Source organism: Ciconia boyciana, chromosome 2, assembly GCF_034638445.1.
Source record: "Ciconia boyciana chromosome 2, ASM3463844v1, whole genome shotgun sequence".
Lineage (NCBI taxonomy): Eukaryota > Metazoa > Chordata > Aves > Ciconiiformes > Ciconiidae > Ciconia > Ciconia boyciana.
The window spans coordinates 164,119,221-164,139,632 of NC_132935.1; the positions used below are offsets into that span (position 1 = coordinate 164,119,221).

The 20,412-nt window shown below is 40.6% G+C and overlaps 1 protein-coding gene across 1 annotated transcript in view; it reads right to left on the minus strand.

Annotated features, from left to right (window-relative positions):
• The window catches only part of CRHR2 (corticotropin releasing hormone receptor 2), a 173,319-nt gene that overhangs the window by 149,500 nt on the left and 3,407 nt on the right, over positions 1–20,412 (minus strand). The window contains exon 2 of the mRNA XM_072851554.1: positions 9,749–9,842. Coding sequence (XP_072707655.1) covers positions 9,749–9,842 — 94 coding nt within the window. The remainder of the gene's footprint in view (positions 1–9,748; positions 9,843–20,412) is intronic.

Below are 20,412 nucleotides of genomic sequence, written 5' to 3' on the forward strand. Positions count from 1 at the left end.
AATAGCATGTTCCCACTGTAACATGTTTTTGTTTATGAGCTATGCCTGTCTTATTTGCATTCCTCTAAAATTTTACACTGTTCTCTTTTTCCTTTCCTTACTCTTCACAGCATCCCAGCCTGGCAGCATGGAACCACCACAGCAATGCCATCAGGTTGATCATTCTAAATGCTTCTATTATCTAACAGGAGCATGGGATCTGCCCTGACTTCATACCATCAGCAACTCTGTTCTACAGTCCGCCCTCAGACCCACATACCCAACATCTTAGTGACTACAGGCAGACGTGCTACAGATTTTCTTTTCATTCAGTTCAGAGCTGATGCCATTGAGAGACTGTTTTAATGAAGATGTTCAGAGAGTTGTTACCTTCCTGTATAATGTAAAGTCTGAGGAAAGTGATTACTGATATCAGGGGAGTTGATATTTCATCACTAGCACCACTTCCAGTGTAGCTGGTCCCTCTTCTAAGCCAACATTACTTCATTTAGTAGTTTCCTGAGGTTCTGCAAAAGCACCCATTCATGGGATCAAGGCACTGGAGCAACTTCTTACTGAAACATTTCACATGCAGAATCAGAACACAAAGCCAGATCACAAATGATAGCTACTCATGTGAAAAAAACCCACCACCACCACCCCCAAAAAACCCCAAAACTCTGTGTGGCTCTCATCACTATAATAGCTGAGCACTTTAAAGCCTCATTTACACAGCTAAGAGATTTTTCGCTGTAAATTTTGGAAGAACTTGTCAGCCTCTGGACACCTAGGGTAAATGTAGGAACCTTTAGATATGTTTATAAATCTCATCCATAAACCATTTACAAAAACAAAACAAAACAAAACAAAAACAACCCCACCCCCCAAAAAAACCCCAAACCACCATAAATACTTTCTTTGTACAGCAAACATACAAAGTAGACGTGGCACTTAGGGACATGGTTTAGTAGTGGACATGGTAGTGTTAACGGTTGGACTCAATGATCTTAAGGGTCTTTTCCAACCTAAATGATTCTACAATCCTATGATTCTAAATAATCTTCTCTTGTGGACCACAGAACTTGTTGGACTGTCTACAGAGTTTCTTAATACATGAGAGTTTTTCCATATCCTCAGCTTAGAACTGCACCAGACTTAAGAAATGCAACTTTTTAAATTATAAGGACCAGTATCAGTAATACAAATTGTGCAACAACATACAACACAGCCAGTTTTATTTTGGGAAGTACAAGAAAGCGGTGCTAGACTGCCTGGTATGTCATTTGAGGCAGTGGGAAAGTAAACCAACATCGTCACCTCTATTTAAATAGTGTTATTGCAACATCTGAAAATAGGAAGCGCTAGGAAGATTGCCTGTGTCTTTAGCTCGAGCTTTGATCATGCAAATGCTGATGCTCATAGTTAACTTTATGCCTGTGAGCAGTAACTGGGTTGTGTGGATGTGATGAAAGCACATTCCTAAGTGCCCCACAGGCAGCTGCAGGAGCAGCATACGTAGCTTCAGCCAGCAGGCTGACGCCAAGAGAGTGCAAAGCATACATTAAAATGAATAGCTCATCCAAGTGTCATTATAAATGGAAGTGCTCATTGATGTGACCTACTGGGAAAATCAGAAGGGAAACAGTGAGAATTGCTGCCATGCCATTACTGTGGAGGGATATTTAGAGATGTAATGAGGCCAAATCTTCTGTTTCCAAGAAACACAACAGTGCAATGTACAGAAATAAATAACCCCTGGAGTGGTGACTGCCTCACCTTTGCAGTTCTGGATAGAAAGCAAGTTATCAAATATGGTTGTCTGTCATGAAACTTTCATCTACTAAAAGAATGATTGATTGAATTTGACTACTAAAAATTAACAACAGTCAGCCAAGAAAAGTCTACAGCCTATGTGCACTCAGCAGCAGAGGCATCAAGGCAAAACACTCATGACTTTTTTTTTTTTTTGGATAGCCAAAGCATCTGTGATTAAATCACATTGTCAGAGAAGATTTCATATATGCATTTGAGCTATAAATGTGGATTTAACTCCCATCTTGCAGACTACATGCTATATGGCATTCAATTTGCAGATTTCTATGAAACTCCCATGTGGAAGTGCCTGTATAGGGATGTCTAGATTGAGTTGAACATCTAGTTCAACTCATCTAGTTCATCTAGTGCAGTCAACAGAGATCTAAGGAAGGATTCCTATGGCCACACATAGACACCTCGTGCCACTAGTGCCCTGAGATATCCCTCCAGCCAGCAGCAGCTATTCTACAAGACTCTTGTAGATTCTGTGTCATATCTGCCAGCCCTGCAGGTCTTGGTTACCCTAAAGCACCTCGAAGGGCACTGGGCACTGATATGAGGGCAACTAAATCCCATTCCACTGGCAATAATGGGAGCTCAGACTTACATGTAGACACAAATATTTAGATGTGTTATGTGTGAGATGAGTCCCAACCTATGAATCCACGAGACCCCCAGTAACAGTGCAATGGCTCCTAAGCACTTCAGCTATTTGTGCTATTATTCAGCAATTTCAGCTATTAGCTTTTGCTCTGAAACTCCAGGTTCAGTCCCACCTGCCTCGTTCACAGAGGTGACCTCCATACACACATTAAGCAGAAATGACCCAATCAAGCCTGTATTAACAGCAAATCAGGATGGTGGTATTATGACCAGCACACAAAGCCATACTGAAACATCTGCAAGCCCAAGATGGTCACACCTGTCTGATCTGCAGAGATTCATGATCAGTAGAAGACCCAATCAGATACAAAGAGTGAACCAAGGGAAAAATCTAACCCCGTAGTAAACTCCTGTTTACCAAGTTTTGAACTGAACAACTTAACACTGAATATCCTTCCCACAGACAAAAAGGCCATACACAGGATCACTACCCTTACAATAGGCATGGAGATTGCCTTGAGAAAAGGCCTGTGTTGCTTCTGGGTTAGAAACGAACACAGTACAAAGAATCTGGATGAAAGAGAAAGTCTTCTAGCCACAGATGAGAGAACCCTTTCCAGTAAAGTAGCACAGATAAATCCTCCATAAACAAAACCTAGAAATCTCATATTTTGTTTGAATAAAGCTCCAAGAAAACAGGAATCATTTTAAAATGAAATAATTCACAAAGTCTGCAAGGTCCACTATCTCACAATAGTTACAAAACCTTGTTTAGAGACACTTGCACTTGTGCCACGTTCACAGAGGCAAATCTGTCTGGGGACAACATCAAAACAAAAAATGATGGCAATAAAAACATTCTAATGAATGGTCAGCTTCAAGGTGGCAGAAACACTGCACAAACAGAGCATCAAGCCTTCAAACTCTTTCTTATCAAAATGATGGGGAATAATTTTCTGAAAAATTAATTTGACAGTTTTTAATGTTTGAAATGAAGCTTTACAATCTTTTACTTTTTTTGTGCATGAGTATTTCAAATTAAAGTTAAGATAAATATCTATAAAAAAGTGATAAAATTAAGTTACATATTTAATTAGTTCTCCAAAGAAATGTCAAATTTTCATTTCAACAAGAAACCCACATTTTAGGATGCTACTTTTCCCCAATTTGTGTAGTTTTGTCACCACTATACAAAAACACAAACACATCCATATACTCCCCCAACAGACACACACACACACACTCACACTCTTATTTACTTTGTAGATATGTACTTTTCATAGCTGGAAACAGAACCAGATCCATGACATTGAAGCAGTACTCAAAGGACTGAAGTAACCCTTACATACACATATTTTTTTGTCACAGAGGGAGCACTTTTGCATCTTAATCTCATTAATTTAGGCTTGAATGACAAAGATCATGCAGCAAACACACAGCTATCAGCTACTATCTTTCAAGATACACTTTAAAAAGTAACCTGCAAAGACACGAGTACACATGCTCTCTCCCCTTCTCCTAAGTTGCTTTTACTGCTGTCTAGCATACTTGTGAACAGTTTCCTCTGAAAAGTGATAATAACTTATTGCACAGCACTTGAGCATAAGGCTATCTGAAGTTCATTTACATGAGACCTCTAGGCTAGAAGTCTTTGGTAGCTCAACATTGATAGCCATATTAAGAAGTTAATTGAAATCTGACAGTGACCAGAGAGGAAGTTTGATTCATGCTTCAGAATGGCATAAGATTTCATAAATCCTTCTCGCAAATGAACCTTGCTTTGGCCAGTTGTGACTGACCAATAAACCCCTACAATGGAAGAAAGCTCAGAGGAGACAGGCAGAAGTGCTGTGCCCATGAAGCTCAGGGAATAAGGTAGGGTGTGACTGACCACAGCTGTTACAAAGAAGCTGACTTTATTTCAACACAAAGGGGACTGGAGAGTGGCCTTTGTTTTAGATAAACAGCTATCAACAGTTGAGTGGATCAACTGGTGGTGTAAATGTTTCTCCCTGAGTTCATTAAAAGAGCGTGAATGTCTCCCAGAGTTAGCCAGACCAGCATGGGGCGGAGTGTATACATGGCTCAGCCCAACAGAGAGTATAAAACCTAAACAGCTAACATTGAAGAGTGCAATGGGCTTGAGCTGGCTTCAACCCACATATTCCTTCTCAGTTACTGGGGATACCCAGTGTTCTGATGGTGAGCATATTATAGAGACCAGTAATGAGGATCACATTGGTATTGTGACTGAACTGTGTATTGCAATTGTTATATTTTTCTAAGTGTATAAATCTAAGTGTAACTTACATTTGTATTGTCCTTTCAGTATATTTTGAAATGACATAAAAGAAGAGTATACTCTTCTAAATCAGAATATCAAATATCTTGAAATAAGTAAATTTGTCATTAAACTTCATACCCCCCACATGTGGAATATTTCAAAGAGCCTAGTCAGAAGGTACTGGACTCTGACACCAATGCCTGTCCAGGACAAATAGTGCAAACTTATGTCAGATGTGTTGGATGAGATTTGGTGTGGGATCTATAAGAGTGTGCTGGTTTTGGCTAGGAGAGTTAAATTTCTTCATAGTAGCTAGTCTGGGGCTATGTTTTGGATTTGTGATGAAAACAGTGTTGGTTGATAACATAGGGATGTTTTCATTACTGCTGAGCAGTGCTTACAAAGAGTCAAGGCCTTTTCTGCTTCTCACCACACCCCACCAGCGAGTAGGCTGGGGGTGCACCAGAAGCTCGGAGGAGACACAGCCGGGACAGCTGACCCCAACTGACCAAAGGGCTATTCCATACCATATGGCGTCATGCTCAGCATAGAAAGCTGGGGGAAGAAGGAGGACGGAGGGGATGTTTGGAGTGATGGCGTTTGTCTTCCCAAGTAACCGTTATGCATGATGGAGTCCTGCTTTCCTGGAGATGGCTGAACATCTGCCTGATGATGGGAGGTAGTGAATGAATTCCTCGTTTTGCTTTGCTTGTGTGCGTGGCTTTTGCTTTACCTATTAAGCTGTCTTTATCTCAACCCACGAGTTTTCTCACTTTTACTCTTCTGATTCTCTCCCCCATCCCACTGGGAGGGAGTGAGCGAGTGGCTGTGTGGTGCTGAGCCGCCCACCAGGGTTATACCATGACAATGAGGTTCAACAAAGAAGGAGAAGACCACTTTTCATACCTTCCCAGTTTTGTGCTATTGTAAGTACTGGAGAAGCTCTAGTGTGTCCCAGCAACAGGGGAAATCATGTCAGCCTCCAAGTGATGTCAGGTTAGTTGGAGACTTGACGAACATTTTTGAAGAGTTGTGTGTTGTAATCCATCCCTGGATACATTCCTCCCACACCCACCAACATGTTCCTTAAACCAGAGCTTCCCCAGAGACTTGAGAAAACAACATCAGAGTAGTTGTTGTATAAGCCAGTATAAGCCAGAATTGGTACAGGTAGAATCCTGCACCACTCAGAATCAGGAGGTTTACACCGTTTCTGGGAGACAACAGTCTTTCACCGTATTAGAAAGTGACCAGAATGAGGGCAAGGAACCAACCCCCACCTCAAGAGGATCCAGTCACCAGGGGGGGAACAAATCATTTTTCCTTTCAGTGTATCCCAGGACTTCATGAAATGAAATGCATGACAACTAATCTACTTTCTCTCCTTTATTGGGTTGTCCGAATAGCCTTAAACACCATAAATGCAAATTACAACCTTCAAAGTGACTGAAGGGTAAGAAAGAGAAGGAAAACAGAGAACGTAATTCTTATACTGATACAATCAGCACAGAGGCACTGGTCATCCACCTTCTCATTTAATTTTTGGACAGAATTCCTGTTTTCAGATGAATTGTCTTTTGACAAGGTCTTAAAAAGATGGTGTGGCCAAAGATGTCAATGGATCAAAAAGTGGGATCAAGAGGTTTCCATGGAGATCAAAGTTGAGTAGGATCAGATGTAAGCCAAGACTTGTAGTCTCTAGTGGAAACATATAAGATTGGAAAGTCAAAGGATGTGAAGGGAAGCATGAAAAAACCCATGGAATATCAGTGTGAACTGAGGACCCACGTCCTCTAAGTTCCTGTAGAAATTTAAGCTGTAACTCAGTGCATATATCACACAGATATATAGAATTACAGTCACCCGGTCATCCTGGATTACTGTAATTCTAGCCAAACCATATCAGGAGATTACAACATCAGAAACATCTTCAGCTGAGTCAGTGTAGAAAAATCCTGCCATTTCAACCAATTCCTCTCATACATGAAAGCAAACTAATAATTAAATAAAATTCTTCTTCAGGTCCACAAATACAAACATACATTCCAATCAAGCTCAAAAGCTGCACCCAAGCAATCATGAAGGTGTCATCCAGGGATTTTTCAAGCAAACAATGCCCAAAAGAGAGAGTAAGTTACATTGCCTTCCAACTCTGAAAAAAGTATTGCTTGGTTTAAATAACTTCAGACTGAATTTACAATGTCACTCACTCAGCAATTCAGTGAAATTACACATACATGAAATTCTCAAAAGCATTTTATGCCATCTGTTTGGGATACTTAGTGCGAACATATTTGGGGGGTGAAGTTAGTAATTATAGGGGAGGAAATTAACATATTGGACTAATTAACAGCATCTTCTGGAAAAGAGACAGGGAAGATAACCAATTACAAAACTTTAATGTTTACTGTTCTCCCAGCTATAAATAAAGATTGTTCAATATGGCTCTCCTTGGGGTTTTTTTGTTGATTTTTTTCCCTTATAAAATATGATATCTGCACCGTGTCAAAGAACATGAGCCAGAGAAAAGACTCAGCTATTGCAGACTCTATGGTCTGGTTCTATACATCGATGCTGCTGAATGGAGCACACCAATGTTTCAATGTGATACATCCTTATTGGTATGAGGATTCAAAAGGAAGGATGCACACAGCTCACCTAATTTCGGACATCAAAAACTTAGAGTAGACTTAGTCACAGGAGCTTGTTATCCTTGGATCCCTTTAAAGAAAAAGCATTTCATTTCTGCTCCATTTTAGATCCTGGTTTAGGATGAAATCATGCTTTGGATTTTAACCGTATCAACTAGAACTTTACTGACTATGAAGAGGATATCACTATATTGCAGACCTCCATTTTTAATGAGAAGACTCATAGCCGAATAGTCCAGACCATTGTGAAGATCCTGCAATTGTCATGGAAGACAAAAAGAACATGTAGTGGTTAGAAGCACCATGCTGATGATCCACCACATTGAGAAAAGTACATCGGCCCATGCTAAGAAAAAAAGTGAACTTTTGTCCCTAGTATGTCCCAAAGTTCACTTCATGCTTATGGCTGAGTCTGGGCTTATGTCCAACAGGTCCGAACATGAAGCAGCTTTGGGTTTTACTATATGTATAAGCCCATGCTCAAAGCAGAGTACAGGTTCATTTTGAAGCATGCTGCAGAAAGGCCTATGGTCACAAGCATCATGGGAAGGTATGTTCTAGAAAAGCTGCATATTGGATTGTCTCCATATAACAATCAAGTTTCATTAATTTCAGAGCAGTGCTTTACCTTTTTGATCAGTGATACCTTACAATGATAGTGCAATAGGAGAGAGGCTTCTGTGACTTCTCTCTTCCCTTTTCATATTAAAATTCTATTATAGTAGTTGCACTCAGCCTGAGAAGATGCCCTGTGTTCATGTATGATGTAAATAGCCCAGAAAATTATTTTTTGCCAACAATTGAGAAGTAAATTGTTTTCCAGCTTCTAAGACAGCCTGGTGTGAAATTTGGTTCTTTTGCAATAGAAGCTCTGGACAAGGAAAAATACATTATAAATTAATGGCAAGTTTTACAATAATATTCACAAAAATATTCAAAAGGCAAAGAAAACCTGAAAGAAAGGTCCAAAATTGGGGAAGGTTTCACAGAACCTCATCTATCTTTCCTTTGCTTCCAGCTACAGAATGGAATAGATGGTCATTAAAATTTATACAAGCAAATATACCACATGAGGCAGAGTTGCTCCCTGGAACACAATGGCACAAGTTGCAGAGCTCAGGCTAGATTCATAATACAGGTCAACACACCCATTTATATGCAAATTAAGAGGCAGTTAAGGCAACACAACTTTCAGACTTCAGTCTGATCAGCTTATCTAGATCAGCTTATTGTCCTTAAGGAATTGATACAGTCAGAATAAAACATAATTGATCTGATATATTATACTGAAAGATTTTTTCTTCCTTGAGCCTCATTTCCTTTGTCATTTCTCAGGGCTGAAGAATTGGCTGAATTATAATATCTACATTATTACAAGACATTTTAAACTTCTCCCTCCATGAAGATTTACAAGGGGGAAAGAGAAGTGAAGGGGAAAGAAACAAACTTACTTTTTCCCCTAGTAGCATCACTCATTGCAGCACAGAGGAGTGGCTGTGAGTGTGCCTCTCCCACTTCTGAAGCAAAGCTGGATCCAGTTTCATATCTCTTACAGTATCATTTTTGTGCTGGTGCGTTTTAGCCAAGAATCAAACACAAGAATCAGTGCTTTGCCCTGCTTTCAAAAACTGGTATGAGGAAAGCAAAGGCACCATGTTCCCCCTACTCCTTCCTGCTGTCTGCCCTTAGTCTTCTAGAGAGTACGTGGAATTCCCTTTACCCCAGTGCCCCTAAGTGCCCCTGCCCTACCTCTCTGTCACAAAAGCCTTCTGTCCTTACCTAAAACGTTAGAATCAGGCTTTGGAGACTTGATGGTGGGATCAGAAAACAGAAATGATAACGTTTTGAGGTTAAACATATGTACTGTGTTCTGATTTGAAGGACTGGTGTTTTTCATGGTAAATACTCCATTGATCTGACTGAATTGGTGCAAGGTTCATCCCTAGCTTATATGAGATGACAGTCTGGCCAGAGCACCCCGGTTTCTACAGTGAATGCCACACAAGGGCTGGATTTTACTAGCACATCCACCTGTCTTTGCCTGCCCAACCTGCATGTCCCATGCTGCACTTGGAGAATTGCAGACAGCCTTTGGCAACGAGTCTGGACCAGCCTGCATACAGACACTTCAACTGTATTGACCTTCAACTGTCATATCAGTTGGTGAGTATAGTCAGTTTAACAGATTAAATTATGAAAATGGGCTGTCATTATTAGTTCACCTGAAGCTCTTTCCAGGTGTGCAAAATTCAAAGTTTTCTTTCCATGTCACACCACTGTACTTTGTTGCCAATGAAAACCCAAGGCTGGAGGCACTATGTTTATCTCAGCAGGAAAAGATGTTCCTGGAGCAAGGACACTTTGAAAACAGATCCTACAGTAACAAGAAGCCAACAAGAAATGGAGAAATAAATACCTGTGACATTGGTGTGGGCTGACAAAGCTTCACAGTACTTTTCCAGCAGAACAGACAATGGCAGATTCACAGAAGATTCACAGTGAAGAACTATCTGGATGAATAGACAGAAACAAAACAAACAGTAAAGCAGCAGCACAAGATAGATTTTCTTATTCATGAGTACAACAATCCCCAGCACTTTTATAGCCATTCCTATTCATAATTGGTTCAGGTACAGATATCCCCTCATGACAGAGAAGATACGGTTATACTTGCTTAGCTCCATGACATCAGGTGGCATTCATCTGATTAAATGTAGGCATCTACAAATGAACCGCCTATCCTGGACCTCTTCTTGTGGGAGCTAGTCAATAGCATTAACAAAGCTCAGGACACAATTTATCTCACCTAAAAGTAGATGCCTAAAATAGAGAAGATTAATCACATCCCATTAAAGATCACACGTGGAATTTTTTCAACTAACTTTTAACGGTTACATGGGTGCTAAAGGTCCTTACACATTCAAGAGAGACAGCAATTGGCAAAGAGCAATTCAGAAGGCTTGAGGAAAGTGCTTCCATTGACTATATAGGAAAAGTAGGCATCCCTGTAAGGTGATCCTTGGCTCTTTTTAGCCAGTAAAAAAGCCACAAGTTTCTGACCCTCAGAATTCAGAGCGCTGAGCCCTCCACTGAGGGCAAATCCTAGCAAGAAAGGGAGCAGTAGTATCAACATGGGCACTTCAAGAAAGCTGCAGGTTTAGATAATAGGAGAGAAGCCCACAGAACTGTACATCTCAGAACTGTACATCTTGCTTGGAGCAAGAGAAGCTCTTGAAAAGCCCTTTAAGAAAGGCAGAACTAAATGTGGTGAGAAAATTCAGGAGTGACACATCAATGACAGAAACTTCCATTTTCAAACTATGAAACAAAATCTTCCTGACTATTTCTGAGGGGATATAAAGCCGTGGTAACACACAAAATGCCTTTGCTTTTCTATTTACACAGAATGACTCTAACATAATAGAGACAGCTTTTACTCAGGGACACAACCATACTCCATGAATGTTGACGTTACATTTCAGTGCTTTAAGATGCGTTAAGTGATTGCAGAACCCTTTTTATATCACTGAATTCCTTGTCACTTAATAAGAAGTGGAGCAAATGATCATGACAATAGAATTCATGAGCAATGTTGGTCTCTAAAGAACAACTGTTCTTTGTACAATACTGTTTCTATCTATTTCTCACTTTGCTGTTATTTTACAAAATAGGAAGTCTTGAAATACAAACAGAAAGCCTTTCTCAGACTTCATTCTTTTCAAATAAACACCATGAAGCTGCTGTTTCTCCTCCAGGGAGACTCGAACTCCTGCCTTCCATAGCAAAGCCTTCCAGGGTACTGACCATGCATGGTCAGGTCAAGGAGATAGAGAAAGGCAGCAGCTCTGTTCTGTAGCCAGGGCAGATGCCATCTTACAAGACACAGAACTCCAGCCAAGCCTGCCAGAAAGCAGACTCTGTAGTGGTCATGTCCCATGTCAGACCCAGTCACGTGAGCTGACATAGCAGAGGCATTTCTTCCCTTCTATCCCTCCACCCCTCTGCTACCTCACAGGCCAAAGCACTGTCTCACTTCAAAGAAGAAACTTGAGACATCTCCATGTACTGTAAATACACTGCATGTTCAGCTGTCCGCTTCGTAAGATGATGGGAAAGAACAGACAGAGGTCAAGCTTAGTACAGCATGTGTAGGAACAAGAAAGGTTAAATGTCACATTTGCTTTAGGGTCAACCTAGGTTCATTTGGCTAGAGGGAAGAGTGCCTTCCACATATTATGTTACTTTTGCTTTCATTTTCTCTCCACTAACCACAGTGAACAGCTTTCTTGTGTGTGATACTTTTGAAAAATTGTATTATTTAAAGCAGACAAGCCTAAAAGCCTAAAAAATCCTCTTAAGAATAATAAAGAACAGCAAAAAAAAAATAATTTAAGTAATGTGGAATTTTAAAGATAAATAATTGGGCCTGTGACTGTGTATATATTTTGAAATATTAGTTGCTTTGAGTAACTAATGCACTACTTTACTCAAACTGTTTTTCTCCTAAGAAGACAGCTACTATTCCATGACCTCTTCCCACCAAATCAGTTCTATGTTGTCTTTCACATTCACCTGAAACATGCACAGAAATGTCTATCTTAATTTCTCTGAGCCACTGTGGACATTTATAAAAACAATGCACTGAGCCAGAGATTAAGGTGAAAAGGAGTCCCTTACTTTCTAAAGCAGGGGCACCAAGTAATAGTCTGCAGGCCAGTTCTGACTCTTCAGAACAATATATGGAGCCTTTGGTCAACGTCCTGTTCACATGTGAGAGGACTTTCAGGAAAGGAGTGGATGAATTGTTTTAGCGCATCACTGTCTGTGTCTCTCATGGTCATTTTGTTAGACCTTTCCCCTTGGCCATGGTCACTGCTCTTCATTAATCCATGAAAGGTCTTCATCTCTGTCAGAGGGCATACAACTATGAGACACAATCAGAGGAACTCACCATAAGATCACTTCTAGTTATGGGAAGGGCTGATGAAAAGGCCAACAACCTAACAGAGAGTAACATACTGCTCTGTTAAGTTGTTAGAAGTTGCAAGACACTAATAGTAGTGTGTGCTCCTCTGCAAATGGAAGGGTTCCAATCTTGCAAACATTTATTTATACAGAATTTGTTCTTTGTCACACAAGTACTCTCATAAATTACTAACATGAAGTCATAAAAACACATATGCAACATTATATGATGTATGTAACATGCCTCAGTGGATCCATATGGTCTCCATGTCTATGCTCTGGGCATAGAAAAATATCTGACCCATTATAGTGTTTCCTCCTCCCAGTTCCTGCCAGAATTTGTGGTTATTTTATGCAGATTAGAGAGGACTTGTAACTTCATTTTAAAAACAGCTAACGTAGAGCCCTGGTTTGAAAGATTATTGTGTTCCACTAAGTACTGATATATAGATATATATAACAAATAAACACTGGTACTGTAATTCACCTGCATTGGAGAGGTTGTTTTCTTCTCTCAAACATGTAAGAAATGGCTACAGTAATATAAACAAGCCCCCAAAGCTATGATCCAAAAGTGTCAATATAGGCATGGGGCTACCACAGAGATACAATGGACAGCATCTTGTAAGTTTAAATATCTAGCAATAAGAAGTAGCAGAGCGGATGAAGTCAGCATGACTGAAAACTGAAGGGAAGAGTTGAAGTGGAAAAGGATGACACATGACAGCGCAACACTTGTTGCCAAGATGTGGCAGGTGAGCTCGGAGGCAGTGAATGCTGCCAAACATGGACAGATGCATACACTCTGCTGTCCCATTCTCACAGAAGAATTCCCAGATACCATATTCTAGTTGTCTAATAAAAGCCAGCTTTTTAGAAAAAGCTGTTACGCCTCCCTGTAAAACAGCTACTGGTGGCATGCTGAACAAAAGCAAAGGTGCTGACATCTGAGACATGGTCTCAAAGCAACAGAGCAAAAATTCTCCCTTTCAAAAAAATGTAGTGTCTAGTACTTACAAGGTCCTAGAGAAATCCATCCTGTGGAACTATAACAGCATCTCATCAGAAAGCCACTCACAGAAAAGCAGTGGGATTTATCTCAAATAGCTCAGACTTCAAAATAAAGAGAGCAACAGCTGAGCTGATCATCTGGGGATTCCTTTGCAATTCAGGAAGAGAAGTAGGATTTTTTCAGGTGCAGTTCATGTCCCATATTTTAAATCTTTAAGTTGAAATGAATCAGTCCCTGACGTCCACTGACTGCATTAGCTGGGTCTCACCCACTATAAGGACAGAGTAACTTAGATGAATCCTTCCTAAATTTTCTTTAGACACTATATACAAAAGGAGAGATAAAAACATTCTTAGAGGTGATGGCTACAGAAGACAGGAACACATCACCATCTTATAAAATTATCTGGAGTGCTACTGTTTTCTTTCTTTTTCTGAGCAAGATGAAGTGACCTTCCAACACCAAACAATTTTGTAGTTATCAACCACAAAACATGTGCTCAGTCCACAGTTGACAAGAGAAGGATCCATCTCATGTCTCCATTGCCACATAAAAGTGAAGTCTCAGTCTAAAACAGACATCTGTGCTCCTTATAAAGTCAAAGCACTTTCCCCTCCTGAGTAGACATCTATGGTGATGGCATGGATCACGTGAGGAGGATGCTTGTTCCTACCCTTCATTTCTGTGAAGCAGCACTGCTGTTAAGACTCCTGCTGCACCTCCTCCCAGGGGTTTCTGTAAAACATCTGGGAGTGCTGAGGCCTTAATATTCTACCTCATTTTAACATCAACAGTGGAGTGAAATTGCCTTCAGCACAAAGAATGCTGCTACTTTGTAGTTTTGCCCTAGAACTAAAAAAAAAAAAAAAAGAAAAAAAAGGAAAATCTGTATTTAATTTTTATTTCTTCAATTAGAAAAGTCAAATAAATTAGTTTGAGAAATACTCCTGGCTCAAAGGTAACCTTACTAAGTTAAGCTCTCCAAATGCACCATTTCTACAATGAGACTGAGTGTTCACCTGAACGTTTGGGAAGGACTGTCTCAGAGCAGTGGTCCAATTAAATGCAACAACTGTTAGTTTGTGTCCACAGAAGCTCAGTTTAAGGAAACACATGAATCTAACTTCACCATGAAAATATAATTAGTGAAAGAGCCTGATGCAGAAAAATCAAAGCAAACCCCACACTTGACAAAACCCATACTCTGTTTGAATACAGCTAGGGGGTTTCTAGGGCTGGTGAGCATCTGGCAAGTTTTGCAGGGGTTCCTGCCATCACCAGTACTTGTGTGTGAAAACAGATGCTTTGGGAAAAACACCAGGTATTCAGTGGAATGCACTTATAACAAATGCCAACATTAATCTGAGCAGCTCTTTCTCTCTAACAAGAGATGACAATACATGGGAGAGAGTGAGGAGAGCCAGAATATTTGCTGACTACTAATCACCTGAAGGAATATGCACAACCAGGAAAGTGAAGAATGCTACTTAGGAAAAGAGAGAACAGCCTAGGAGAGGAGGGGAAGGCAGTCTTTTCTGTGGCCAGGATAGATTTATATACACTGTCATGTTGCTACTTTGTACACAAGATGTATGCAAAAGAGATGCTTATTAAAGGACAGTGCTAAGAGAGCCAGCATGGTGGAAATACTTTGCTTGTTGAAGAACCAAAAAAGGTCCAATCCTCTGCTTCAAGATATCTTTGGCCTTTTCCAACTCAGTAACTTAACTTTGCTAGTGCAGTGGCATTTGGCAGTATACAATTGTTTGGCTCTGCTTCACTAGAAAAATAATTTCCATTTGTGATACAAGGTCTAAATACAAGTTTTCACAGCAACCTGCAACCTGAAACCTAAGACAGCTAAGGTTACAGTAGAAGGAAAGACTGCTAGCACAGTTCAAGAAAAACAGTCTCCTTTTCAAGTCATCCTTCAGCTCTTTCAACTCCCTGTCGTTACTTGTCTCTAAGTTAATCCAAGCGGCTAGATAAAATAGTGCTACTAGCTAATGAACCCCAAATGATCCAGGAGACATTGCTCTATGATTTTAGAGGCCAGCATATATTCTGCAGCTCTTCCAGGAAGTCTGGAGAAAGACAATATAAGTCTGCATGGAAGGGTAGTAGGACCTCAGTTCAATAAAGCAACTAAACACATCTCAGTTCTAAGCATGCAATTAAATTCTTTATTCAGAAACAAATTTTAAAAACTCAAGCATCTGCTACACTGAGTCCACCACTGAACTTCACTGTTGTCTTTGAAACTTGGAGATTTGCCTTCATTAAGCATTTGCCTACGTGCTCTGCTGAATAAGGGTGCAGAGGGAAGGTTCTTCATCCACTGAAAACCATGCATGTGCTAAGTGCCTTTCTGAGTCACAGCATAAAAAGCAAAACTGTTTAAGACCACCCATGAGCTGGACTTGTCCCACCAAGCCTCCATGCCCTCTGAAAGGAACATGAGATATTAAAAAGGAGCAAAATAGCATTTGAATCACAGGCTACAGCTGTCTTCAAATAAAACTGTTTAATGGAAAGACTTTCCAATTTCACAGTCTTGAGGAGTTTTGTTCTTCATTCCCCATATCTATGGATATCATATTCAGAATCTGGAAGGGGAGCAAGCCCTTCACAGCACTCCTGCCTTCATGTCTGCCCTTTTGCTAGGTCTTCACACCAAACCTGTGACTAATTCTTCCCCACCCTTTCCACCCAAATCCCATTACTATGAATCTCCTCCGCAGCTCAAATGTGATTCACCTCACCTGTTTCAGAAGGCATTGCTTTAGGCTCCCTAATATTCAGTGGAAGAAGGAAGCACTATCAAGGAACAATCCATCACTTCTGCTTTAAACATGTACTTTAGGATGAGATGACTTAAGCACTGGAGACAAAACACACAGGGAAACCAGAGTAGCAAAAGTTTAAAAGTCACATTTACCCAAATGAATGGCAGTATCTTGGCTAGCTCTCCCAGGCAAACTCTTATCTACCTTAATAGTCTCTGCAAAGATCATTCACCCATCCATCATTATCACACTGCCACTACACTTCAAGGCCTCCCTTCACAGGCTCTCCCAATACTAGATCATCAAATGTGAGCTCCTAATCTTTGTTTTTCAGGTCTCTGCCAGAATGCTCCCACCTAAAAAAGGTAAAAACTCATCTCCCATTCTGGATCAAAACTTCAATCAGCTAGTGATATCTGCTCTCACTGTCCATGGAATGTCAACAATGGTACCTCTATATCCTCCATAAAATGTTCGTTTGACCCAAAACTTCATGATAGTTCACTGCTGATGACCAGTGTCACCTCACTGGCTCATTCTTAATTGCCTTTCTCTCCATCCATTGCTTCTTCCTTAAACTGCTAACTCTTGGGCTGGAGCCCACCTTTAGTATTTGAAAAGCACATATCACAGTGAAATTTAATTCCAAGACTGGAACAAGAGAAGTTCTAACAACAATCTTTCACTACCTGAAGGGGAATTACAGAGGGGTCAGACTCTTCTCAGAAGTTTACAGCAAAAGGACAAGAGGCAGGCATCATTCACAAGTTGCAGCAAGGGAAAATCACACAGGACGTGAAGAAAAAATTATGCACCATGACAAGAGCTGAGCATTGGAAAAGAGGTTCAGAGATGTTGTGAAATCTCCATCTTTTCAGATTTTCACAACTGAACTGGATGAGGCCCTGAGCAACATGATCTGGTTTTGGAATTAGCCCTGCTTTGAGAAGGAGGCTGGACAAGAGACCTCTAGCAGTCCCTTCCAGCATAAATTATTTTTTCTTTCCTTGATTCTAGGACATATAGACCCTATGGTAAAAATAATAATACGTAACAGTTACTACCAAACCCTTCCTATTGGCAATGCTGTAATTAACAGTTTACAGACTGTATCTTGAACAATAACCAGAAATCTAGAGGCTTTGAGGTTTTTTTCACTCATGTTTCTAATATTTTGGACTCTGTTCACATAATCGTAATTAAAATATTATGCCAAATACTATGAAAAGGTATTTTTAAATTATTTTTACATTTAAAGATAGAATTTTCTTTTAAACTTTTTTTCTGTCCAAAAGAAAGAAACATTGAAAGTCTGACAAGACTTGAAAATATTCATGAAAAGACACTTGTTTTGAGCAAGTAGGAGTTTGTTACACCTGGGACGGTCTCTCAAGTTCAAGATGGACTAAATAGCTGATCTCCCAGCAGTTAGAACATGAGCCATGATGAGGAAAGATCCTCATTCCATCTGATTTGGAACTCACCTAGTCAAAATCCTGTCATGTGCTCTGAGACATCATTCTCGTCAGCCAGAGAATTCCTGGCCTTCCTCTCTGCTTTGAGTCAGTCAATAACAGAAGGAGCAGACTGGTCCCTGGACCTCCTTACCCCCAAAACAAGGAAACAGCAGGAGCACAGCACTCCTCTGAGTAGCCCTGTGGACTGGAACTGAGAAAGCAGAAAGGTTATGCCTGTGGTGGCCACACTACAAAGTACAGCCACTGGTGCTGGGGCACGGGCCATCTCTCTGCTTCTGCTGGCATGAGCCTCCTGAAACCCAAGCTATGTCTGGGCTGTGGGAGTCTGCTACTGCCACTCAAAGGGAATTGATACTTTAGTCCATGTACTGGGAGACCTGCTAGCAGAGCCTGGCTGGCAGCCCTGCAGGCAACCTGTTCAAACTCATCAGCACACTTCCTTTTATTCGGTTTCGCCTTCTTTCCTCCTTCCTCCCAGAACTTCCTTTCCACAGGAAAAGCCACCCCTGCTGGAGGACAGCACTCCCAAAACTAAGGCAGCACAGAGATAACAGCACTCAGAAAGCCTCTCACGTCCCAGGACCTGGGTCACAGCAAGAGAGATTATCCCATAGACCCCAGAGGCAGATGGCTCCCTTCCAGTTCTCTGGCACTTCAGCTACTATTACCAGGGCAAGGGTTTAGCATTGCAGTGGGGACAGCTAATGTATTTTAATCTCCAGCTGCATTGCTCACTATTTACTTTCCCGGCATACACAACCCGGAGTGGATAGTTATTCAGCCAGGATTACGCAAAATTTTATAGAGCTTTAATTAGTTTCACTTTCTTCCAGCTCTGTTAAAGAAGTACTTTTCAGCTCTTGAAATACCAAATGGATTTTCTTTCTTATTTAGTGAAAACAAGCTGCGTTTCTGTACAAACACATGCCATTTAATTGATCATTCCCAGAGAAGGACAGCTTCCAAGTTCTCCACCCATTAAGCTCCACAATAGAGCTGTCAATCTGGGGAACAAGACATGCACGGGCAGGAGCAGCACGCTCCCAGCACCTGACTCTCAACGTGGGCTCACTTGCACAGCAATGAGGTACTCGTGAGCCAGAGGTCAGGACAGGATGTCGAAACACATCTCTGTGAACTGGCTTTCTCAGAACGCCACTGTCACTGCCACAGCACTTTCCCAAATGGCACAGCCTTTGTCAAGATCATGTAGAGCCAGCAGAACTTCTGCTGGTGAGAGCCAATCCAAAGGATCCCAGACCCAGAGAACTGATCAGTACTTACGAAAGCATGACGCACTATATGTCAAAGAGCACTGCAGGAAGCATCTAACAATTATCCCCACACTGGCACCAGAAACCAGAAATTTTCATACATTTGGACATGATTGATGAAATTCAAGCAGCCGTTCATCTGAAGGACATTACTTGTTAGCTGACTGATTGCGATGGTAAATGACTAGTTTCTATTTGTCTTCTCTTGTAATAAGGGCCATAGCAAAATTTAGCCAGCTCTTCAGAGAAAAAAAACCCCACATAAAGCTCTTCACCCAACAGTAGCCAGCTCAAATCAAAAATCACTATTTTCAAAGCTATTAAAAAAAGGATTAGCAGTAAAATAAAGTAATTCTGTATGAAGAAATAGTTTGATAAAGCAAACCAGCAGGAAGTGTTTAGTTCTCAAGGCTGGTTGTTATGAATAGGAAGATAAGGAGGCAAAGGCAATGTTTATGCAGTGCTTTGATACATATCATTGCGTATCTACAGGAGGCAAGGAGGTGCCATGTGGCTCGCTGGACAGCTCCAGCTTTACATCCAAGAATTAATGTTTGCACTTTCATAGAATCATAGAATCATCTAGGTTGGAAAGGAATTTAAGGGAGAACAGACTACATTTGGGATTAAAACCGCTGTAGTTTGAAAGAAAGAAGGACATGTACGTGATCAAGATTTGATCTATCTGTTTCAATTTATAGACAGAGTGGAAAAGTAAATTCCTGCAGAAATGTCATTTACTGGATAAAATTTTTATCTAAATTAAACCATCTTTTCTCCAAAGCCTCCTTCTTGTGTTTGCAGTGCTGCAAACCTGAAAGTGCCATAAACTAAAAATGATCAAATTCAGCAGTGTGTGTAGCCTGTTTTTACCACCCACACTTCCTCACACCCCCCCCTCAAAAAAATAGAATCTGCAGAACTATTAAAAAATTCTAGAAGTGTGCAAATGTTTGTTCTAATATAATTTTTTTTAAATACTTGGTTTACTAATATATAGGGCAAAATGAAAATAAAAAGAAAACAGAAACACTCTTCTTTAAAAAGTTGATATTATCCACTACCCTGTTTTTCTCGTCCTGAATCTCTCAGATCATCACATCACCAGCAGGATCCCACAGTAATCTCTAACACAAAGAAAGCTGATTGCTGAATTCATAGCAATGAAGAGTTTGCCTTAGAGGAAAATGCCTCCCTCAGGCACTCATTGAGAGCCCTGAGCAATGGGAGTACAGCATACTCCATCTAAGCTAATAAATCAAACAGTGCAAAGGTCTGTTTTAAGTACTTAATCATTTATACTGTTAAATTTTTAGAATGGTTCCTGGCCACGTTTTTGCCCCAAGCAATCTAGCGGTATCTCAAACAGTTCCCGGGAATGATCTGGGAGTTAGGCTGCACCATGGACCATTCTCAATGGGCAGTTTGCACACAGTCTCCCCATTTTAGAAGCTGAAGGAGCTTAATAGTATGGGCACAAGCCACTCTCTGGCATTTGGCCTGAAGGCTGAAGAGCTGTCCTGGCAATCCTAATGTATGAGTAGAGATATAACCTATGAGACTGA